Genomic DNA, 26,037 nt, shown 5'->3' with positions numbered 1-26,037 from the left:
TTGGCTTTGATTTCTCAGTCAAAAGAGTTCTGCTCAGAGAGTTCTATTTACACCTATATCTTACAGGTACTGCCTATATTTTCCTAACAGTTTTAGCATTTCAACTTTCATAAGGGAGATCTTTCATCCATTGGAAGTTTGTTTTGGTGCAGAAAATAAACATGGTTCTCGTTTCATACTTCTATATGTGGACGTCTTATCTTCCAAGCATCATTTATTGAAGATTCTCTCTTTCTTCTGGTATATAAGTCGTGGCATCTGTGTAGGATATTAGGTAGCTGTGGTTTCATGTGCTGATGGTTGTAGTTTCTAGTTTGTTCCTTGCTGCCTATGTAGGCATATATACCAGTGTCATGCTCTTTCTTTTTGTTATTATTAATTTTTTCTCCATCTTTATTAAATTGGGTATTTCTTCTTTACATTTCAAATGTTATTCCTTTTCCCAGTTTTCAGGCCAACATCCCCCTTCCTTCTATGTGGGTGTTCCTCTCCCCATCCTCCCCCCTTTACTGCCCTCCCCCCAACAATCCCGTTCACTGGGGGTCCAGCCTTGACAGGACCAAGGGCTTCCCCTTCCACTGGTGCCCTTACTAGGCTATTCATTGTTACCTATGCAGTTGGAGCCCACGGTCGGTTCATGTACAGTCTTTGGGTAGTGGCTTAGTCCCTGGAAGCTCTGGTTGGTTGGCATTGTTGTTCATATAGGGTCTCAAGCCCCTTCAAGCTCTTTCAGTCCTTTCTCTGATTCCTTCAATGGGGGTCCCGTTCTCAGTTCAGTAGTTGCTGCTGGCATTCGCCTATGTATTTGCCGTATTCTGGCTGTGTCTTTCAGGAGAGATCTACATCCGGTTCCTGTCGTGCTTCACTTCTTTGCTTCATCCATCTTATCTAGTTTGGTGGCTGTATATGTATGGGCCACATGTGGGGCAGGCTCTGAATGGGCGTTCCTTCAGTCTCTGTTCTAAACTTTGCCTCCCTATCCCCTCCTAAAGGTATTCTTGTTCCCCTTTTAAAGAAGGAGTGAAGCATCCGCATTTTAGTCACCCTTCTTGAGTTTCATGTGTTCTGTGCACCTTGGATAATTCGAGCATTTGGGCTAATATTCACTTATCAATGAGTGCATACCATGTGTGTTTTTCTGTGATGTGGTTACCTCACTCAGGATGATATTTTCCAGTTCGATCCATTTGCCTATGAATTTCATAAAGTCATTTTTTTGATAGCTGAGTAGTACTCCATTTCCTGTAGTACACATTTCCTGAGCAGTACACATTTCCTGTATCCATTCCTCTGTTGAAGGGCATTTGGGATCTTTCCAGCTTCTGGCTATTATAAATAAGGATACTATGAACATAGTGGAGCATGTGTCTTTGTTATATGTTGGAGCATCTTTTGGGTATATGCCCAAGAGAGGTATAGCTGGGTCCTCAGGCAGTTCAATGTCCAATTTTCTGAGGAACCTCAAGAGTGATTTGCAGAATGGTTGTAGCAGTCTGCAATCCCACCAACAATGGAGGAGTGTTCCTCTTTCTCCACATCCCCACCAACATCTGCTGTCACCTGAGTTTTTGATCTTAGCCATTCTGACTAGTGTGAAGTGGAATCTCAGGGTTGTTTTGATTTGCATTTCCCTTATGACTAAAGATGTTGAACATTTCTTTATGTGCTTCTCAGCCATTCGATATTCCTCAGCTGAGAATTCTTTGTTCAGCTCTGATCCCCATTTTTAATAGAGTTATTTGTCTCCCTGCATGCTCTTTTTACTACTATGACTCTATAATATGGCTGGAAATCAGTACCAGAATCCTCCAGCACTTTTCTTTTCTCCAGGATTGTTCTGTTAATCAGGGTATTATGCACACCCATGTACATTATAGATTTTATTTCTATTTCTGTGGAAAGTGGCATGGGAATTTAGTTCTTCATTGACTCTATAAATTGCTTTGGATAGAGTAGCCATTTCAACAATATTAATACTATTTCAATTCATGTGCATGAGGAAGTCTTTCCACATTCTTGTTTCTTCTTCAATATCTTTCCTCAAGGATTTAACATCTTTTACTTTCTTGGTTAGGTTTATTCTTAGATGAAGTTTTGAAGCTATCATGAATGGGAGTGTTTCCACGATCTGTTTCTTGATGGTTTGGTTACTAGCATAGAGTACGGTTATTGTGGTTTTTTTAAGCTGATTCTGTATTCTGCCCCATTGCTGAAATACTGTAAGTGTGCTTCAGGCTCAGAAGAAGAGGAGGAGGAGAGGAGGAGGAAGAAGAGGAGGAGGAGGGAACAGAAAGTGGCAAACAATTGAAAAAGACACCTGACATCAACCTCTGACCTCTTTATGCACTCATACACATCTACATAATCACATATGTGAAAAATTAAGGAGAGAAATTTTATAAAATATTTATTACTGAAAATAACTAATGAAGTAATCATTAATAATAAACCGTCTTAGATATCACTGGAAGGATCTTATGATCTCTTGAAATCAAAGGGTCCTGCAAGCTTCTATATAATTGCTACCTCTTTTCAGAATTGCTTGTGTTTCTGATCCATGCATTATTAATAGTCTTCATCTTCAACATCACAGGCAGAAACGATTTTTTTAAAAGAATATAGAAAGTAGGGTACTTTCTACTAATGAAGATGGAGTTATGGACCATTTTCTATAAATATATATAAATCTTGGCCTTTTGATTAGAAGAGAATCACACAATCAAGCCATGCAGATTACTTGCTGGCCCCTTTTTATTTTATGTCTGTCACCTTTAATAAAGGAAATTCAGTTTGTAGAAGGTGGCTGATTGTAAAATTAGCACACAGGAAGAAAGGTAACAAAACTAAGCCCACTGAAGCTTACAGTGTCACCCATCCTCAGAGCCACCAGAGGCTTAGAGTCACTCTATCCCTGGAGCCATTGCTTCTGTGAAGGCAAAGATACTCTCTGTCCTATGGACTCCTCCATTAGCCTGCATACTTCCCTTACTAACTCCTGCGAGAATTGTATGGTATTTTATACATTAAACTTTGCCTGGGCTAGAAAATAGTTTGCCTATAAATTACTTTGTGTGACTTTATCACTGACCAACTAAACTGGATCCCCAGCCTCAGACAGATATTAAAAAAATGCTGAATAAAAGAAAATAGCAAAAGTGGACAGACACAATGTAACATCAATGTAACATTGTCTACTTCATATTCCTCCACCAACATCTTTACTCTCATAAACTTGTTCACTCCTGATACATTGTAATAACTTACCAAGTGTTCACTGATGAGAAATCATTTACAGGCACCAGTTCACAATTTTAGAAACAATCAAAGTGAAATAAACACAATTGAATAAATACAATGGACTTTTAGCCAAATACAAAAAGACTAGGATAAATTTAAAGTGTTTCAATCAAACTGCACCATAAAAATTCCTTCCCTTCAGTGTTCACAAAACATAATATGCCATATATTATAAAATAATAAAAAAATAATATTCTCTTTATAAGGTATTTATTATAGTACTTTTCAGGCATAAAACAAATTCATTTAATCTATTTAAATCCATGGGCCAGAGAGATGGACCATTATGGAATGATGTTTTTCCCAAAGCCTGAAGACCTGAGCTTGATCTCTGACACCGAAATAATCAAAGGACATTACTGAATCATGCATGTACATGCACACACAAATGCATTATTATTAAAAATAATAATAATATTATTATGATAATATTATTATATAATTATTATTATTATTATTAAAAAGTAATAATAAAATAAATTAAAAGAATAATGATTACAAATTCCAAATCTTTTTATGCCACTGACTGATACCATCAATGGCTCCTGACTTACCAAAATTCTTATGACATATGACTCTCTCTTTCTCTCCCTAGCTCTCTCAGCTCTACTGTGATAATTCATTCTCTTTCAACTCTCCTGCCTTACCTAACTCACTCTGCAGGGATGGAATGATTTGCAGATTCCTCAAGTGCAAGATGGGTTCTCTTGAGGTAACCATGAAGTTACAGTTGAGTTAGAACACAGATTTCAGAGGCTCTTCCACAAGGACAATTTCAAACTTAATTTCTGTTTGGAAGACTCTCAGATATTGCTGGAACATTCTTTGGTTTTTGCTATTTTCTAAAAAGTCTCAGGTCAGTACATTACATGGTACCTTGTAGATTGTTTCACTGAAATGCATTGTCTGTGATAGACTGTTGACCTTTAGAACATTGATTAGTTTTGCACCCAACATTGCAATATTATTCTAATATCCTTCTGTTAAGCTGACCTAAATAATACATTTTATTGAACGGTCATTAAGCAAGCTTAGCACTGTATAGATTTTTTTAATGAGTTGGATAAATAAAAATAAAAACACAAAACAAAACTATATACTGAAAACAGAAGCTTAAGTTAACAAACTTGAAAGGCTTCCAGCAAGTTCTCTTCAATAAACTATAGTTTCTCTCTCTCTCATGAAATCCACAGGTACCCCCACACCCTTTCTGTTCAGCAGGCCCTGTAAGAGAGACAGGTGTGTGGGGGATGGGTGTGCACTGAGGGCACCTTTCTCATTTCTAAATCAAAGCTTAACATTACCCTATAGTCCTTTTCCCTCGAGCACAGCAGCTTCCCAAGGGCTGCTGGGTCAACTGCACACTTTAGTATCTGTGTACTCTGGCTGTCACTTGACGCTAAGATACTTTCTATATACTTTTACTATTATTATTTAAAAAAATAATAGACTGAGAAGGAGAAACTCAGTGTGATTCATGAACCACAGCCAGGTGTCTGATTGCCCTTTCATTTAAATCTGTGTTCATGTGCCCACACTTCTTTGGAACATAAATCCACGGAGGGCAACAGCATGCTGAGGCAGACTGCATCATCTCTACCACAGCCCCGTGCCTGCTATGAATTATCTGACAGCTGGTCACCCTCCGCTTCAAATCTCATAAAGTTTAAACAGTCAAGTTAATATCCTCCTAGCAGCAGAATGAAGAAAGAAGTCGGAAGATCAGTGCAGACAGTGAGCTTTGTAAAGGTTTCCTTCATAGTTTAGAAACTGCAATTCTCAGTCAGGCCAGTAGTCATAATGAAGACACTGAGTTCAAAGCTAATTCTACAAGGAAAGGGAGAGAGGGAAAGTATAATAAATGTTGTCTTATGCGTAATTGTTGTTTCGCCATCAGATCCTCTAACAATTTCATATAGCATCATCTTGAGATTTGAGAGAAAAAATTTTCATAAGTATTCACATAAATGTGCAATTCTTAACCTTGATTTTATCTAATAAAATGGAAAATTTAAATTCCTTTGCAAATGGCTGGCCACAATAGCTATCTTAAGTGCTTTCCCACCAGTTTAATAAAAATCAAACAAAAATTGGTTATCTTATGCAGGTTTTTAAGTTATAAAATATAATAAAATTCAAAGGTTAAATATTCAGATATTGCAGATATGATTCAAATATTTTACAAGCATTTTAATGCATTGATTTTGAAAGATCTGAAATTCTTGAGAACTATCAAAATAAATCAAGTAAATGGCATTTGAAACCTTTTTAGGATTTTTTTTTCCTGTTGGAGCAGAGAGGAACTAACTTGCTATCCTAAAAACACACACTTGAGCCATAAGTTTAGATCTTAAAACACGTATCTTCTCAAAAGTCCAGTTTAAAAGACAACACTTGTTTTTATTTTAAAGTTAATGAAAAGATTTTGGAAACAGTGTTGTTCGGAAGTGAATAGAATGAGACGCCATACTGTGTCCTTTCGCCAAACACCTTGCCCAACTTGCTTGAACCAAAGTCATTTTTAACTGAGAAAAGTAATTCTCCCTTTTCTTGCAGGGTGGGGGTTATAATATCTCTCTTTAAAATGTTGTTTAGGAAAGGGGGAAAGGCATGCCTCGGATTTTGTATATCTTTGTTCCAGACAAGTTTCACAAAACTGACATAAAGTGCACATTCTTACATTAGACACATTAAAGATTAGCAAACACGGTATCAAAGAACAGTTAGGTGCTGTAGAAACAACATGGAAACCTGACAAAGTGTGGCGTTCTTCTCCGCATTGCATCTTGTGCATTGTTTGAAGGAATATGGACATTTGCAGATTCCTTTCCCTCCTGTGGTTGGGCTTTACAATCCCACTTACCATGGCGGTTTCTCTAGGAGGGGCACCTGCGGTCCCACCAGAGCAGGCGAAGCAGAACTACCCTGGGAGAGGCCACACCTATACCTGCACACAAAGCCAGGGCTGTGCCACAGACTTTCTGGACAGTCAGCACGTGAGTAAAACCTGAAACTTTTGTCACTATCTGCTCTTTGCTTAACTTCAGCTGTGACTGACTGGAAAAAATGAAAGGTTAACCTGGGTTCCAGCAGACCCGGTAGAATGTATTGTTCTGCGCTGTGGCACTGAGTGAAATGTGGGTCCTAGTTTAAGGGGTTCAACTGATGATTCTCTAATGTGACTTTGGGCACACAGTGTGTGAAGAGGTGAGGATAATTGAAGATTGAGGTGTTGTCACAGCTGGCTTGAACAACTATGTGTAACATGAATATCACAAACATGATGCAGACCGGTAAAGGTCAGAGAAGCCGTTAGTTCTCTGGGAGAAAGCAAGTTCAAAGTCATTTCTAAGTTGCAGATTCCACCTATTACTAACTGAAGCTCTTTGAGCCTGGCCCTATTTCCAAATTCTAGTATGTTGGTTTCCAATGCCTATTGGATATCAGGGTTCTGACAAAGTCGCAAATCTTAGTCTTTTACAGTGTGTAAACCACATGTAACGTCACCTAATTCTTAGATTTTCAGATGGGTCAGGTAAATGAGAAGATGACCAGGTAAGGCAGCAGCGGCCAGAGGCCAGCTGTATCTAACTTGTGGGGTGGAAAAGGGATCCGCAAAGGAATGGGGAAGGGCAGGGGGGTGCATAAATAAGGTGGAGTTCATGCTGAAAGAGAGGACAGGAAGGACACAGCATCCTTGATTGTTAGATTAGCAGGATGCAGGAAAGGTGAACACTGTACAAAGATGTGGAAAACTGCCACAGTCCATGACTCCTGTTCTCAAGCAGTGGCCATTGTTGCAGATTTTGGCAGTGTCTGAGGATATTTTAACTATCTGCTTGGAGGTTGCTGGTATTCTTGTTGAAAATACATACAATGAAAAGTCATTTTTAATTAAAAAAAAAAAGGTAAAAACTGGGCACTTGTTTCAAGATGGTTGTAAAAAGCCAAGAACATCAGAAACTACCACAGAGGAGGCCAAATCGGAGTGTGACCTGAGAGTGAAAGGGTCCCTGAGTTAACATTAAAATGGTAGCCTGCCATCAATCCAAACACACCATTACACTGGGAGACAGACACTGTTCATGCACGATCATTTGTCAATCACAGCTCCTGACCTCATAAGACAGGTGAGGCAGTTTACGAGACAATTATGAATAATTGTACCAATTGTAAAGTTATGTGCAAATAGAAATGTATTAAATATTTTGCTTTCCTCTAGGAAGCTTTATATTTGGTTTTGTGGTTCGTTAGTAATAAATTTACAGGCCAAGAAGTAAGAATTTATCTTTCATAGTAAAGCTAATGTGTTGTATTTAAGTTTCAATAGAAACAAGATTTAAAAAATAAAACTTTTAAATTGTTTAGAGAAAATGTTAAGCCTTCAGGTTTCAATGAACATCTTTTGAGAAATTGATGTTATTTCAAATGGGATCAACTCTGATTTCCCAAATGTACATCTATTCAGATAGCCAGAAATTTGTAACAGATCCAGAATCACTCAACCCTCAGTCTCAGGTGATGTGAGAGGTTGCCAACCACCGAGGAAACTGCACAAGATATATAGCAGTTCTTAGTTTTGAGAAAGGAAGAAACAAATTTGACCAATTAAAAATAAAATTATAGGGCAGGTATGGAAAATATGAAAAATAAATAAAATAAAATTATAGGGCTGGAGAGATGGCTCAGAGGTTAAGATCACTGGCTGCCCTTGCAGGACACCTGTGTTTGTTTTCAGCACCCACAGGAAAGGTCACAACCATTTCTAACTGCAGTGGGGATTTGATACCAACTTTTGCCTCTACACACACCAGGCACAAATGCGGTATACATATATACATGGAAGGAAAGCCTCCATACCCATAAAATTAAATATGTAAAAAAGAAAAAAATATGTTTAAAAAGAAAAGCAAGCAGCCCTGGGCTTCTAGTATCTCCATTTAAGTGTCAGAAGGTTGTTGAAGATCTCCTGCAATACTGTGGACTATTGACCAAGTAAAGTTTGTAGCCCCAGAGCACTCACATTAAAATTATATGCACACTGAATGTAATGAGAGATGGGACTAATTAGGGTTCTGCCCTTGTGAATGAATTAATTAACAGATAACTGTTTCTTTCTTGGCAATGGGTCTGTCTTAGATGCAGTTTGGAAAGTTTTTTAATACAATTGCTGTCTCTTCCCATATGATGTTCTTGGGACTCTGCCATGGACTAGTCAACGACATCAACCTTGGACCAGAACCTTGCCCAAGGTTTATCTCCCTCTTTTATAATGTACAGAGTCTCTTGTGTTCTGTTAGTAACAACAAAAACTGGACTAATGCAATAGAATCAGAGACAAGGTTCTTTATCTTTACAACTGCCCTTGATGCTCCTTTAATAACAGAGCAAGACCCAAATGCATACTACTCTTGATGGGGTTTTTTATACGCATTGTTTAATACTGCAGTTGTATTCTTTAGGAAGAATTTTTACAGGGGACAGAGCGCGGCTGGGCAGAGCTTCTGGGAAGTTCATGACAAGCCAGGAGGACTCAAGCTCTACAAATTTCTTACTCAAACTGATCTTCCCACCGTTTAACAGGAAGTGAGTTAAATCATGACATCCTATGAGAACTGTGAATAATGATGGAAGCTTCTAAATGAAAATGGCTCGTTCCCAAAAGCAAAACAAAACACAGGGCTTCTAAAGGGGTTAAACAGGTGAGCTCCGATCTTCTACATGCACCTGACTGAGAATACAGATTCTAAGCTACCAACTTATGGAGACAGGCCTTCTCCTGTGTTTCTTATACTTTGTGTTGTCTTGACCCAGGACATCTCCTGAAAGCCAGGAATCCCAAGTGAATGATTTTGATGGAGTAAGTCATAATCTGTGGCCTTCCTGATCGAGTTTGCAGCATCAACCACAGGCCTCATGGAAAGGGGCAGCAAGGACATTTGAGTATTTGGGTAATAGTTTAAATGCCAAAATGGGAATGAGTCCACAGGGTTCCACCTCTGTAACTGTACAACTGCACAGTCAGAAGCTGCACCTTGAATTCATTAACATTATTAGAAATCATTTCTCCACCACGCTCTGTATTAACCAACGCTAGAATTGCCTAAAATATCACAGAATGTCTTCCTTTGACGGTTGTATGTTAAAAATGTATGGAGCATATTTTAAATTAATCGACAAATAGTAATGGAAGGTTGATATGCAAATTGAAGAATGTAAAGGAAGGCTGAAATCATAAAGTAATTTCTGTTAAGTCACCTCTAAACTTCAAAAGTGCCGGTATTTATTTTAATAAATAGCAACTGCAATGCAAATCCAGTCGAGTCTTTCACCAGCCAAGTCCTTTCACCAAATTCCTTCTTCAAGCCTGAAGAGTTCCAACACAAAGCGGTGTTTTCCTGCCATCTAGTGGCTGCTTTCTAGTACTGCGGAGATATGTGTTGAAATGAGGGGCTGCAAGAGAACAAATCCCTCTAATGTTGTAGACCTCACAAAAGGGTCGATCAGAGACAGAGGCTCATTGACATTATGTGAGAAATTATTTAGAATAAGTATGGGAAGAATAAAATTTCAGATATAAAATAATTCAAAGACCAACCCTTAAGTGGATTGGATTGAAAAACTTTATCTGACTACTGTTCCAGGAAGAAACAATACAAATTCCCAGAGGAAAATGCTTCCTAAGAATCAGCCTCAATCCACAATCATTTACAACAGTGGTTCACAACCCGTGGGTCACAACTCTTTTAGCGGGGTCTGAAGACCTTTTCACAGGGGGTTGCTAAAACCATGGGAAAACACAGATGTTTACATTACGATTTGTAACAGTGGCAAAATCACAGCTATTAAGTAGCAGCAAGGATAATTTTATGCCTGAGTGTCAATGCAACGTGAGGAACTGGATTAAGGAATCTTAGCATTAGAAATGTTGAGAACCACAGTCTTTTGGTCTGTTGTTGCTGTTGTTGTTTGAGAACTACTCTCTTAAAAGCATCTTAAGCACGTTCCCTTGTTTCCAGAGCAACTGCAAAATGCATGCTGAACTTTTAATACTCAAAAGAAAGTGATGGGCAATGTTATCTTCCTGCATCCATGCACTGAGCTTCCTGCGTGCATGAGCTCAAATGCAGACACATGGTCAGTTTGGGACCAATGGGATCAGAAGTCCTTGTCATTCTGTGGTTTCTGATTTTCCCCAAGATTAAGGAAGGTTTCCTCTCTGATCAGTGACCAAAACTTCTACCAAGCACAAGTATGTTTCTACACTCCTGTGCAGCTTTGGGATCTAAGGCTTCTTACAACCCAGTGGTCTGCTGTGGATGACAGTGTTTTCATTTGAAGCTAAGGTATCATCAGGCAGTCATTGTCAAGGATTATTTGAAGCGCTTAATCTATATCCATGGGTTGGTAAGTAGATAGGTATACAGTAGGTCGGTGGCTTAATGGTAAGGTGGCAGTGTTAAATAATGGGGATTAAGTACATTTCTGTAAAAACATACAATCGTGCAAAAATGAGCAGCATGAACTCTAAAATTACAAACCCTAAAGCCTCCTGAGCTCCACGGCATACACAGCCTAGTCCGCGTGTATAGCTACATTTTACACTGTGAGATAGCTAATGTGCATCCCACACGCACTAGGTCAGACCAAAAATGCCACCTATACACCCCGCACACATCTTTGGCCTACAAGCAAGCTATAGCACTTGTCCTAAGAATATGTTCAAGTCTCACATGGGAATTTTGCTGGGTCTCCCACAGCTCCTGCACCTTGGTCACCCTGAGAGAAAAGACTCAGAGTGAAGCCATTAAAGACCCTAAGGTGTCAATAATGTAAGGTTGCCAAGTGGTCATGGAGCATGGTTTCTAAGATGTCCTCGTGTTCAGCATTCTTACCCTAGGATCTTGCTTTAAAGCAAAGATGAGACAACTTCCCCCAAAACAAGGGGGGGGGGCTGCGGTAGGACCAACTGTTATCCTATCCCATGAGACTCTCAAGTGAAAACTCAGCCTCTCTGATTGGCAACATCGGGAATGGAAAATGATTTCTCATTTATCCTGTGTTCATTCTGCAAGACATGTGAGCATGCCAAGCCCACAGAGCATTTCTCATTATCTGCAGATGGATGAGTGGACTCACCAGACTGTTCATTTTGGAAGAGGAGGACCCTGTTCTGTGTTTTCTCAAGCTGCTGGCGTCCACATGCCCATCCTTCGGCTTCAAGACCATTCTGCCACTCCCAGCTGTCCCTTCAGACGAGGACCGCAGCCGCCGCTCTATATATCTTCCTTCTCGATACGGGCTGAGGCTACTAGCAAGAACTTTTACAAGACAAATAAAGAAAAACAATTATCAAAGCTTAAATGGAATTTTAATCAATATACTATTTTAAGATGATGAAAAATCCCGGAATGATTCAAAAGGTCTCTACCTCAGAAAAACTCAGAAAAACTGTTCTGAGTTTATAGTAACAATTTGTTTAATCCCCTTTGAAGACTCACAGCAGCTACAGGAGCAAATCTTTGTACCATCTCTCAAGCATCTGGGGCAAGAGGAGTACTGCTGGTTCAAGGCCAGCATCCTCTTCATGGCGAGTTAGGGTCAGCCTGGCTACCAAGTAGCAGTTTGTTTCAAAATTGTCAAAGGAAAGCATGCAGCCCTACATCAGATATGCTCAAAACAAATTCATGTATTTGGACTATAAAACTGTTGTGTTCTGAAGGAACTTGCAGTTTTTGATATGTCAGTTGATTTATTTTTAATTTTATTTGATATTTTAGAACAGTCATATAATATAACATAACTACTAAGAGTCTGAATTTTGCATCAAGATGACCTCCACTCGCCTGTGCTACACAATAACTTGATTTTAGATCTTCAAGATCTGCAGCACAAGGATCCAAACAGTTCCCGCCAAGCCAATCCATCATCTGCTTCGATGACTGTGGCTCACCTTCCCTGAGCCCCAGTCCTCTTACTTAAGAAAGAGTTTACAACTGTAAGAACAGGTAAAATCATTTTAATTAATGTTATCAACAGCATATATTGCCTCTAGATACATAAGCACCTTCTTCAGCATTGGCACAGTTACAACCAGCAGCAGTGCTAATGACAGAGAAAAGAGTGTTATATATATAATATATATATATTACTCTTTTATATAATAGCAAATATACAATATACGATGCACACATACACAGTAGTGTATATTATAGCACATAAAATAGTCAATGGATTAGTGGCACATTCTACAGTTGCCTTGAGTATTTTCTGGAACCGTAGTGAAATAATTCTCTCTCTCTCTCTCTCTCTCCCTCTCTCTCTCTCTCTCTCTCTCTCTCACACACACACACACACACACACACACATTCACACACATTCACACACACTAACACACACTCATCCACACACTCACACACACACACACACACACATCCACACACTCACACAAACTCATATGCACACACATAAATACAGTCCTATATAGAGTCAAAGTGAAGGCATTTAAAACTACATAGCTAGTTAATGTTGAGGTGGGTTTTAAACTTGGCAGGCTTTCTAACTCCACTTATTCTCATAGCCTGCAATCCCTCTGTATTGTCATATAGAATTTATTTATATTGAAAGATGGATTCTAGCTAATAGAGTTTTGTTATCACAGGAGACAGAATTGAATTTTCACACATTTCCTTCCTGAAAATTTTGACTGACATTCCTTTATTTCATTAGCTTGAAAATCCCCATGCTTCTGCAGTCACATTCCAAGTAGATTTTCTTTCCTTCCACCTCCTTTTCAGGTCAGAATAGCAGAAATAATACAGCTAAAAGTGAGTAACACAGACTTACATTTTCATTATAGCTGAGGGAAGTTTAAAACCAAAGCAAACATTTCACATAAATTATAAATACAAAGGAAACGTGCCTTCCACTCAAGATATGAAGTAAAACTAATTGTTCAGATAAAATGAAAATTAATTTACATAATTTTTGCATGAGGAAAATCTGCATACCTTTGGCAGCACTCGCTTCATATCCATAAGATGTTTTGTTAAAAACATGATGATCCCCAGAGGAAGGGATAACCCTTGAATCCGAAACAGGGTGGATCCCTTTAAAGTGTTCCGCCAGTGTCTTGTGCTGGTCATAGGAGCCCAGTGTCCTGGGGGAGCTGGTTCTCAGCATTAGTTCACCAGCATGTGCCAACGGGTTCTCTACTCTTTGATGATGAGCTGGTAAGTGGGTTTCTGGGTCACTAGCATTCCTAACAGAGGGCTCAGTGCTTTGTAAAGCTTCCCTCTGATTAGCAGCAGGGGTCTCTGGTGAAGACTGCAGCTCGGTGCTACACCGACCTTCTAGCCTGTACCTCCCCGGAGACATCATCGTACAGGACGCAGTCCCCACAGATTCCATCTTTGTCTTTGTGACAGCCGTAAGACTGGGAGTGGGCTGAGAGGTAGCATCATTGTGGCCAAAGTTGTCGCAGCAGTGTGATGCCGTGCTTCCACTTTTAGGAAAGGCATCTGCCTCAGACAAAGAATCTTCAGTCAAGGCCAAAAATTCTGAAGGGGTCTGAGCTGTGGTCAGGTCAGCAGAAAGCAGAGGCGACTGTAAGGAACTTCCTGCGCGCTCTGTTACATCCACAGAGCAAGGGGGGGAAGGTCTTCCTAAAGCGGGCTCCTGCTCTTGGTATTGTGCAATTGCCAGCGAGAATTCAGGCTGCTGCACCAATGATGTGGATTGGCTCTGAGGAACCGGAACCGACTTAGAAAACTTATAGTGAGATGAAAAGGATTTGGGTAGTAGCTTCTTTGTTGACTGTTTAATAGAACGGCGACTTTGTTCTTCTGTGAATCCAGAATCGTCCCCTTCACTTCTGCCAGAACTGAGACAATTGATAAAGACGTTCTTATTAGTTGAAGGCTCCTTTTCCCTTTCAAAATCTTCCGTCAAAGATCTTGTTATCTTCTTACTTCGTGAACTACTAAAACCCACAGAATGTCTTCCCCTGGTTTTGACTTGTTCCTCCAAACTTAGCATATTGCTGTGACTAGGTTGAGCACCATTGGAAATACTAAGGTTCTGGTCAGTGAGTTCTGGCTTAGGTTCGCTCCCCTTCTTATGGTGGAAGCTGATAGAGGGAGCACGGAAGATGCTCCTGCGTTTCCCGGTGCTCCCTGAGCTGGAGTTGGTGCTGGAAGGGGAGGAGCTGTGCACACCAGCTGTGTTACTGGAAGAGGGGGAAGAAGGGAGAGAATCATGTCTTCTGCTAATACTTTTCCTGAATATTGGCAACCGGGAGACCAGGGTACATCGTCTTGATCCTGAGTCCCCCATTGGGATCCCGAGGATTGCACTGCGGTATCCAATTTAGCAGCCTGAAAGAAGTTAAAACAAAAAAAGCAATCAGTAAAATTCAATCCTGACCAGGACCCAAACAGCATCTCAAAACAAAGAATGAAATTTGTTTTATACTAAAATAGGAGGATGCCAAAATTCAGGATTTAAGGAAATAGAAAAATAATTCACAAATGTGTATTAAAATCTTACTGTGAACTAAAATTTTCAGGATTATTACAAATATTTAATCTACTGAAAATGGTGCTAGGTTGGAAACACAAGGTCATTATAATTTAACAGAGCTTTGTTGGGTTCCATGTGGCTCAACGGGTGATCTCTACGACTCAAACTGAAACACAGACCACAGGCAGTGGCAAGCCAGGCACTAAAATATGCACTCAAGAAAAACCAATTGGAGCAAATTCTTAGTCATGGTGTCTAACACAGGAAGCTTAGGCATAATCAGACTGCTGACAAGAGAAACCCAATCACCCAGGATACAGGGAAGAGGTACAGACTAGTTAGGTGAGGGAGAAGACTGTAAGCTGAAGGAAAGACTTATGGTTGTAATCATGAGAGCAACACTAATGAACAAATCAGAAGCCCCAAACCCTTACAACAGTAATAAGGGTGCGGGTGACCAAGAGTGTGGAGGAGGGATAAAAATGTGGCTGCTACAGTCCACTAATTTAATGCAAAAGAACTTTTCAGATATGATACCTATTTTTTGTTAAAATTCAAGAAGTAATAGTAACGCTACAGGCATTTTACAGCACAAAGGAAGGTAACTTGCTAATGTCACCAGCTAATGAAGCAAAACCAAAGAATCTGAGCCTTCTCTCCCAGAGGCTGGCTCATAGTCAGTACAGGATACAGGATGCTCTGCATTCGCCGGCATGCAGAGCACAGAGCTGCTGGCATGTTTTCACTGCAGAGTGTTACACACATGGTCAGCCTTACAACAACATATGCATTCGATTGTTCTGCCCTGGTACTGCTTTTTACCCCATACAGCATAGCTGGATCTTGCTTGGATAAAAGATCTCACTTAATTATTACGTATCTGAGTGCTTTGTCTTATGGTGTTGGAGCTGGGACCCCAGTGAGCTGAGTGCGGGCTTGTAAGCATTTACTCTACTGCTGCTGTGTGGCTGAGGGTGGCTACTCCAAGTTTGATGGACTGAAACCTAGATCTGTGTACTAAAATAAGGCCAGTTTCCACTGCGTACTTTCTGATTCATCTAAATATTTTATCACAGCAACAGAAATGAAGCTGAAATACTTACAAAGCAGTTGTGTCTCAGTCTTTTTCAAGCGTCTTAGTTTTTATTAAATATTCCCATACTATCCTCTTCCCATCTTTCTACCCCACAACAACGCTGCCAAATCTTCCCCTTTGTACCATCACATATGTTTTATCACTCCCTTCCCCTCAAGACCTCTTCTCTTCTCTATAACATGGATCTCTCCTGCCTTCAATGGACACTCCATATTAAACATGTGGATCTAAATTTCAATGCTAGGATCCGCCTAAGACAGAGAACATGCAGCATTTGTCTTTCTGGTACTAAGTTTTTAATACGTATTATAATATTGCTCAATGCCATCCATTTTCTCACAAATCTCATGATTCTGTTTTTCTTCACAACTGGATGAAATTATTCTGCATGTGTACGACACTTCAGGCTACTGCCATGGCTGACGGTTGTCCATCATAACTAGATGATAAAACCCCATTGCTGAAGACAATGCACACTTTGGTTGCAGGACCCTGGAACTGACCTTAAAGCTTCCTCCCTGGGGACAGGGAAAACAATCAATGTTCTTACCCAGTTGTAGACCTGAGAAATAGCACTAACTAGCCAGGCAACATGTGCTCACTGGTTCAATAACACCATGGAAGTTATAGGAGAAACTAGATACTTTCTGACTGCATTTTCATTCCGCCTCATGGTGTGTATGCAGTGGGGAAGGGGGCGCATGACTATTTCTGTAAATCACTTGGATAAGGAGACCGTGGCTAAGCAGATCATGAGCCCTAGAGTGAAACTGATCAGTTTTGCTAAATAAGTATGTTATAATTGCTGCCAAAATATTACCATCCCCGACATATGTGTATCAAAATATCCCTTAACCTTTTCTTTAGCATTTCTTGTCTGAATCAGCACTAAAACTGAGAGGGAAGCTCAACTGGAGGTCTGTTTAGGAAGTACTCAAAAGACTAACATGCGGAAATGTTTTCAGGGAAGCATATTTTACATGCTCTTAAATATTTGATGCAAAATCATGAGAGTTCTGCCTGGTTTTGATTTGTTAAAGGGAACTCTGTCCTTGAGTAGATAGAAAATCCATTAAAATAGAACGTTCTTTGACTCCTTATGCTATGCATAAGAACTGAAATAAGTTTCAAAGTTATTGTGTTTGGTTTGAATGAGCATGGCCCCAACTCACTCCTATATTTGATTGCTTGGTGGAACTGTTTGAAAAGGATTAATTATGGCCTTGTTGGAGGCCTCTGAATGAGGATCACAGACTCATTTTTTGAAACTGTAAGCAAGCTTCCAATTAATAAATAGACAGACAGACAGATAGATAGATGGATGAGAGGTTAGTTAAACTTTACATGAAGCCTGGTTTTCTACTGGAAGGATAAAATGCCTGTAGCTCGGCTTCCCCATCGTCTTGAGAAGGACTCAGTTATTCTGCCTGCCTGGCTGCTGTGTAACTTTCCAACGCTGCCCCACTGCTGTGTGCCCCTCTCTTTCACACTTTTCCCTTCACTCTGCTAACAGCCAAGCCTGTGTCCGCTTGTGCAGTTATTCCATTAAGTAAGAAACACACCAGTACCTAGGACTGAGCTCGCAGGTACCCCTGCAGGTATTCTTGATGTGAGCACACTTATATTTCAAACCCACATAAGCACATCACCTCGTGCCATGACTTATCTGAAGCTTAACAGAAGTCTTTCAAATTATGAAAAGTCTTTTATCTAAAAATTGTGATTAGATATCTGAGACATCTGTAAAACATAATATTGAACAAATTGATTAAAACAGGGTCTCATCTCTCATCACTTTCATTACGCAAGAGATGTGTTGCAAGACTGACATCGTCATTTCACTTCTCTTTACTCTGGGGTTAAAATTATAACTGTAACCTCCTAACTCCTAAGTAAAACTTACACATTTCATTTTATACTCTTCAAAATGAGAGAAACACAGTTTCTCAAGTACTTTCTTGTAGTGTGTGTGTGTGTGTGTGTGTGTGTGTGTGTGTGTGTGTGTTTTGAGAGCAGGGGTGGGGGAAGGTGAGTGCTTATATGCACAATGCCATAGCATACAAGAAATTCAGAGAAAAACCTTGAGAAGTTCATTCCTCCTACTACTGTGAGTTCTAGGAACTGAACGTAGGTTGTCGGGCTTTTGTGGCCAGTGCTTTAACACTGAGACTCCTCAGTTCCTCTTTTCTCAATTATCATCTAATCTTTCTTAACCAAATGTTATTTAAAAATGTAGATTGAAGTCCATTGTCTAGGGGCTTCAGCTACCATTAGAATTATCTGCTTTAAATAAAACAAACTCATTACATACATTAAAAATATCTGTTCCTGCAGATGCAGTTAACAATAAAAGAAATCTGTGACCTCAGATGTGAGCTCTGTGAATTATCAGTAGCATGAACAAGAACACTAGGAACGACCATTTCATGGAGGCTGGGAAGATAACTTGGTAGGTAACAGAGTTTATTGCTCTTGTAGAGAACCCAGGTCCATTCCCCAGCACCCTCATGGCAGAGCACAGCAGCCTGTAGCTCCAGCTCTAAGGGATCTGAAACACTCGCATAGGTGGTATGCATACAGAGAAACCAACACAGACACAGACAATGATAATAAAAAATAAATGTTTTTGAAATAAATTATTTCATGGGAACTTTCCTGGCAATGAACTAATACCACAGCAGACATCCACGGGCTTTCTTTCATAGGTGCATATTCAGTCTCTAGTGTTTGATGGTGGCCTATATTCGAGCAAATGCATGGGACATGCAACATGTTATGAAAGCAAACGATATATGGGGCCTTTGATACATAAGCCAATAGGAAAACAGTAACTCACTAAAATCTGTGCTTATAAATAAACTTGTATTTTGAGAATTACCTAATACAATGAATACTTTAATATTTTATTAGAAATGTCTGCTAAGTTGCATTTTGGATTTTAAAACTATATGAAGCTTTTATTTGAAACTTTTGTGAAGAAAGCCCAATTCTTTCTCTGAAGCATTTTCAGAAAATTACCACAGACAGACAAAATGACTACTCTCAAGAGAAAGTCACTCTTGTTCTTTATTTTTCACTTCTCTTTTCTTGCCCTTCCCTGTCCCTTCTCTCCCCATCCCCCTCTTCCCTCCATGTGCTCATGGCTGGCCACTCTTCTCTTCTACTATTCTTCTCTCATTAAACCTCTCCACCTGGAACCATGAAAAGAGAAAGAGGGAGGGAGGGAGGGAGGGAGGGAGGGAGAGAGAGAAAGAGAGAGACAGACAGAGACAGAGAGAGACAGAGAGACAGAGAGAGAGACTGACTATTCTACCTGGGAAAAAACAGGGAAGAGAATCACAGACACAAATTGTTTATAGGTAACAAGTTTCAACTTTCAATCATGCAGAAATAAATCCTATGTAACAATACCAAAGCATGTACGTTAAGGAAGCTTCCTGACAACTCTGTCTAATGCTGCTGACTACATAATACTGGCTGAATGTCCAGGGCTTAGCTGGAAAGATGTCTGCTCTAGGCAATACTGGCTGTTTACCCAGCAACATTCTCAGACTCTAATCATCACGACACTTTCCTGTGAATGCTCATTAAAAATGCTTCATTTAATCTCTCGTGAAAATAGGAAAATAATGTAGGAATTTTGAACATATAAGTCGTTCCAACAACACAGACAATGGCTACTCTCCGTAGGATCAGTGAAGACACCGAGGGATGGACTATAAATGGATCCTCAGTCACAGAAAGAGGGAGAGATCATACATCCAGGCATGAAAGGGTCAGAAATCATATTGCTGAAAATAAGCAGTTAATTAGTGAAGTATTAAGTTCGTACGTAATTAGCCACTGTGAGCATGTTATGTTATTCTGAAGTAAGATAAGAATACAAATATTATTCCTTGCCTAAAACACAGGTGCTTCTTAAAATAATTTTACCACAGGAATAGGTACATAAGTAAAGTCAGACCCCAATTAGACTTGTATAAAGCAATTCTATAGTCAAGAAGAAAGAATAGAACAAAAGTAACATAAGAGAGTTACAACGAAACCAGACCAAACCCTTCAAAAGAAGTGCAAAGCAGAGAAGATTTCTGTCTGAATTACTGGGACATGTTTAGATACATATTTGGAAATAGTAAGATTGACTCCACCATCATACATGATCATAGCTCTTGGTTGTCTTCTAAGACAATAAAAATAAAAGACAGACAGAACAAAATGAGTTTGCCCAGAGAGACTAGTAAGCTGTGAAACTAACAGCAAATGTCAAAACCGCGCGCGCGTGTGTGTGTGTGTGTGTGTGTGTGTGTGTGTGTGTGGAAAAACACTAATGGACAGAACAATGTGTGTGACCTCCGGCCTATATTTGTAATTTCTGTGATCTAACGTGACAAATAATTTCCTTACTCCTCCCAGAGTCATTCTCCATGCTGATAAGAGGATCTGTAGCCTTAAAGAATTGTTATATGGAGCATGAAAAGAAAAAAGCAGGGAAAAGGAGGAGGGGAAGGAGAACAGGGAGGAGGAGTATATAAAGTCAGTGAAGCTGCAGACAATGTTTATGATTTCACATTTTGAAATAGGTGCATAGACATAGGAATGTCAGGAATGGTACGTAAAGACTAAAGGTAAAATTTATGGTTTATTCCACTTACATTTTGTATACATAGACTGGGCATGATTTTCTATTGTACTCTCAGCGTACCTGTGCTGGGTCGGGCATGGCCTTAGTGGGGACAAATTGGCATGGTTCCTGCCCCTGGGACAGGGCCAGCTCGCATGGGTGTTAATGGCTGCGATGGGTATAAGGCAGATTTGTATAATAATGTACATATGCTCATATTTCTGTGAGAAATGTCTTCTCTACTATTGTTAATAATTCCATGATAATCTGAGACAGTACGAGTCCAGGAGGCGAAGGTTTGACTAACGTATCAGCAAAACTGGTAATGCTGGGACCTTCAGAACAGCCCTCAATGCTATGAAAAATACTCTAAAATTATGAGTTAGAAATATATATATATAATTTCTCATCTATGCAAAAATAAGGATACAATAGAAATTGTATAAGGAACGTCACATATCTAAAGGATCAGAGGCAGCTGCATTAAGGAGCCAGCTTGTCTGAAAGAAACAAAGTCAGGCATCTTCCAGCATTCAAAGTTAGCTTGGGACAAAGCAAGGTTAGGTCCAGGTGTGTTAGAAATGATAATTTCAGGATTGGCTCCCAGCCAGCTAGCTTATGATCTGTGCTTAACATAGGCAGACAGATATCTGGATTCTTTTGCAATGTTACAAGATTGACCCCATAGGTAGCAATGAATATCCTAGTAAGAGCACCAGTGGAAGGGGAAGCCCTGGGTCCTGCTAAGACTGAACCCCCAGTGAACTAGTCTATGGGGGGAGGGCGGCAATGGGGGGAGGGTTGGGAGGGGAACACCCATAAGGAAGGGGAGGGGGGAGGGGGATGTTTGCCCGGAAACCGGGAAAGGGAATAACACTGGAAATGTATATAAGAAATACTCAAGTTAATAAAAAAAAAAAGAAAAAAAATTTAAACATTTAAATTTACAAAAAAAAATTAAGGGCTGGGGTCATAGGATGCTGATTCATAGGATATAAAAAGGAAATCTGGAGTAAATGACTAGACTGATATATAAAATTAAAAAGTGGGGTTTTGGTGTGCATCATATGAGCTATCAGAAAGAGACAGCAGCTCATTAGAATTTTTCTCTAGTGAGAGCTAGACCTTGGAATACACAGCCCTAAATCAGATGCCTCTACCAAATCAGGGAACTCTGTGAGAGAGGAGGCAGGAGTGTTGGAGCCATAGAGGGTGGAGGATACCTGGAGAACGAGACCCTCTAAAACAGTGGTTCTCAAGCTGTGGGTCTCCACTCTTTATGGGTTGAATGGCCTTTCACAAGGTTGACTACGACCAGCAGAAAACGTAGATATTTCCATTATGGTCCGTAACAGTAGCAAAACTACAGTTATGAAGTAGAACCAAAATAGTTTTACGGATGGAGGTCAGCACAGCCTGGGGAACTGTACTAAAGGGTCAATGAACTCACAGAGACTGAAGCAGCAACATGATTCTGCATGGTCTGCACCAGGTCCTCTGCAGACATACTGTAGCCTTAACTTTACTGTTTTCATGGGACTCCTGGATGGGAGAGCAAGGGAGTGCTGACTCTCGTGCCTTCTCTTGGGAGACTTATTTTCCTGATTACCTGCCTTGTCCAACCTCATACGGTTGTTTTTCTTTTACCTTGGTATACTTTATTTTGTAATGTTTTACTGTTATCTCTGAGACACCTGCTCCATTCTAGTGAGAGATTTAAAGGGAGTAGATTCAAGTGGGAGTGGAAATGGGGAGGAACTGGAAGGGATAGAGGGAGGGAAAACTTTACTCAGATTAAATCGTATGAGAGAAGAAACTGTGCTTAACGAAAGAGGGTGAAAAAAGAGGTCACACTGACTGCAGTTGGCATCATGGGAGAACAGGACCAGGCTGCATAAGGAACACCTGGGGGTGGGGGGGACGCAGAGTGAGTGCAGCAGTAAAACCGCAAGCAGCGCTGATGTTCAATGGCAAAAGATATCGTTAAGATACTTATTGCAAGAAGTTACAAACAAAGGTTAAGCATACTAGTTGAAAATGTGAACTGACATGGAAAAAGTTTTCCAGATATTGGGTCTTATAATTGAGCTCCTAAATGATAGTCTAAATTTATATATATATATTGGTCGACTATGTTTTAGGAAATACCATGTCAAATAAATATACTGAGCACTCATACATGCATAAAAAACATGTGGGGATGAGTGGGAAGATGAGCTTTTAACCATTGGCCGTGGTTATGCTTAACATGGACTATTACTTCAGGTGTTGTCAATGGGGATATCTATGTTATATGTAATGAGATCCTAATAATATAAATACACTCATAAATTTGATTTGAGGCTAGAGGTAAGAGAATGATAGAGTCGAGTAATATAGAGTAATGCAGTCTAACAAGAGACAGAATATGGAAGAATATGCACATACATGTAAAATGAATAAAAATCATGCAAAATAAAAAAAACCACGTGTGGAGCACAAACATTGGTACCAGTGGTTGTCTCTGCAAGGAGCAGGAGGGTGGGTGTGGGGAAAGCCTGGGAAGTGAGGCAAAACATAAGAAGTCCCTAGGGGGTTATAATCTTCTTCAAACGTTAATATCCCAACACAAAAAGTTTTATAAAATAAAACATGTTAGAAGTTTTTAAACATCCATTATCATTTCTTAACAATATTTAATTGGGAAATTTTATATTTCAGTGACTTTTTTTTTCAGTGTAAAGCTAATCTGTGATGGTTAAGTTTTACTTCTCTGATGGTTACAGTTCTATTGAGTTTCCTAATCACAACTATTTCCTCTCCCTTCTGCCATACCATACTTACTCCAAAATGGCCTCAGAGATAAGGAGAGCAAAGTGACTCAGTTCAAGATTCCTGTCAGCTGTGAGGTTTAAATACATCCAGCTTGGGAATATGACCAAACCACTACATATCATTTAACACCAGCGCTCATAAATAGGAGCAGTGAGATATCTGTGACTCTTCTTCAGTAAGATAGTGGAGGTGCTTTGGGTGGTAAAGGAACTTATTTTTCAAGTTTGACAACTTACTTCAAGCCTCAGCACCTTGGACCTCCATGGTGCACCAGACAGATTCATATCATCCACACCCACAAAACAAAAGCAATAAAATGTAACAGTTAAAAAACGAAATGTTATGTTTAACTTCAGCTTAAAAGCTAATAAGCCAATTAGATGCCAACCTGCATACATACCCAAAGTGTAACAGCCTCATCAGTGTCTAAGACCGCTGTTCCCTTAACAATGGTTGCCTTAAAGGATTAGCTCAGAACAAACACTTGCAGTTGCACATAGTGATCAACAGAGGGCAGAAAAGTCTGTGTTTTGATTCATAAAAGAAAGATTTTTTTTTAAAAAATGATATTCAAATAAACTTTTTTTTTTGGACACTTAATTTAAACAAAAAATCCTTAAGTTCCTAATTTGTTAATGATTATATTAAAGTATTATTTTCAATAAAAATTTTGTTTATAAAAATGATGTCTGATAAAAAACAAATCCTTTTTAAATAAAGAAAATGTCTTAACTAGAAAGTTTAGGAAGAGCTAAAATGATAAGAAAAAATGGCTTTTAAATCGAGAAACACATATAGGACTTATTCTGGGCATGCTGTGTGTGCCTGGGATCCCAGAATTAGGAAGGCTATGATAGGAGAACTTATGTCCATTCGACACAAAACTGGGATGCAGAGTGAGACTAAAAATACAGTTAGAGGTGCATACCTTACTCTGAGGAATAGAATTTTAAGTAATTAAATACAATGGCGGGGCATTGATTAAGCTGGTGGCGGGTGGCTACAGTAAGCATGTGTAATCCCAGGTGTGTGTTTTCTATGCGCAGTCATCGCTGCAGACAGTGGATGGTGTGATGTGTAACAGAGACTCTCACCATTCAGTCAAGGGAAAACACAAATGTTAGATGAGTCAAACTGGAAGTGACCAAAACCACGGTGGAAGGAAAAAAGAATCGCTAACCCTCAACCCGCTCAGCCTTACTTGGGTTGGGAACACTGCTTTTTTTGGGCTATAAAGTGAATTAACTTCCACTCTGACATGGGAAACCAGCACTGTCAGAATCACTTTTTAAAAATTCCAGATTCTTTCAACAAGTATCTCAATTTATAAATAACTGCTTTCACCAAAGCCCATGTTTCACGGTGTGCATGGAAAGCGCTGTCCTTGGATGGTGTTTCTTCTTAAGATTAGAGAATCAGCAGGAACAACTCCATGGTTAGCTTTGATTCATGAAAACACATGCGCAGGACCTTACAAGTTTGAGAAATATCTGTTCATACACATGTACATGTCACATATATGTCTCCACACCACTTCGTTCTAGTTCAAATACAACTTGTTTCCATCTCGTCTCATGCACATAAGAGGGCGCTCTATATGCAGTTATTACTAACACTACATGGCATGGCTTAGGAAAAATACAAACAGCGGGAGGTGGCAGAGGGACAGCAGCAGCAGGGAGACTGTCTCTTGGTAAACCGCAATATTAGAAGCTTGCTTGTGCAACCAAGGGGGAAGCTTGGATCCAACTTGTTACACTTCAGTCTGAGTGACATTTCCCCGGCACACACAAACAGCTTAGTGTATTGCCAAATGATTAATTTAATGGTGGCTACTGTTATATGCACAGGCAATGAAAGAAAGTAATATTAAGCCTATTCAAGGTAGAAGCACCAACCAGAAGTGAAACAGGCAGATGAAATGGGCTAGGACAGTGATGTGCTTTGTACAAGCAGAGGGGTGAGATCCAAGGTGAAGGTGCTGAGTGCAGAGGAAGTGACTGTCCTGTGAGCGTGTGAGCAGGATGCAAGCACTCTTCTGGGAAAGGCAAAAGCAAGTGCAAAGTCTCTGGGTTAACATGCTCTGCCCAAGAACTGCTTAATGAAGTAAATGAGCACACAGGCAGCGCAGTCTGAAAGTGAGAACAAGAGTCCTGTAGGACATCAAAATAAAAAAGCCACAAGAGACCTATATTAACCCACGTCTTCATAGATGAATGGCCAAGCATCTGGGAAACCATTGCCTTTATCATCCAAAGAAGATTACAGGGTCTGGATAAGAGAATCTCATGGTAGGATAAGGAGCTTGCTTTATTTGGTGGAGACCATCACCAAGAATGTTGGGGGTCAAGACTAGAAGACCAGCACAGGGAAGCACCTAGGAAAATCCCCAGGGCTGCTTTGTTGGATTGTTTTGTTATTATGCTGCTGTTGGTTTGCTATTGCTCTAAATGATAAAAAAAAAGTGTTGTTAAAATCAACGTCAAAATGGCGAGTTCAGGAAAAATATAAATTGCAAGTTTACTCAAAGACTTAAAATACGATGACACATTAAATCGTAACATCTTTTACATATTGAAAATAAATTATTCCTAAAATGCTCCTTTAAAAACCAGTTCATTTCTAGTCTCACATTTAGAGAATCTGAGATGATGAGGTATATAAATATATTTATAAGCCACAAAGCAAT

At 39.7% G+C, this 26,037-nt stretch overlaps 1 protein-coding gene across 5 annotated transcripts in view; it reads right to left on the bottom strand.

Annotated features, from left to right (window-relative positions):
- Ccser1 (coiled-coil serine-rich protein 1) overlaps positions 1–26,037 on the bottom strand; it is a 1,234,532-nt gene that overhangs the window by 1,073,828 nt on the left and 134,667 nt on the right. For all 5 annotated transcript variants that reach the window (NM_001443688.1, NM_001443689.1, XM_087658738.1 and 2 more), the window contains 2 exon segments: positions 11,437–11,618; positions 13,308–14,672. In NM_001443688.1, coding sequence (NP_001430617.1) covers positions 11,437–11,618; positions 13,308–14,631 — 1,506 coding nt within the window. In that variant the 5' untranslated portion in view covers positions 14,632–14,672.

Source organism: Rattus norvegicus, chromosome 4 (assembly GCF_021556685.1).
Source record: "Rattus norvegicus strain SHRSP/BbbUtx chromosome 4, alternate assembly SHRSP_T2T, whole genome shotgun sequence".
NCBI lineage: Eukaryota > Metazoa > Chordata > Mammalia > Rodentia > Muridae > Rattus > Rattus norvegicus.
The sequence above is the reverse complement of the archived record's forward strand: the minus strand, read 5'-3'. Positions and strand labels throughout refer to the sequence as shown.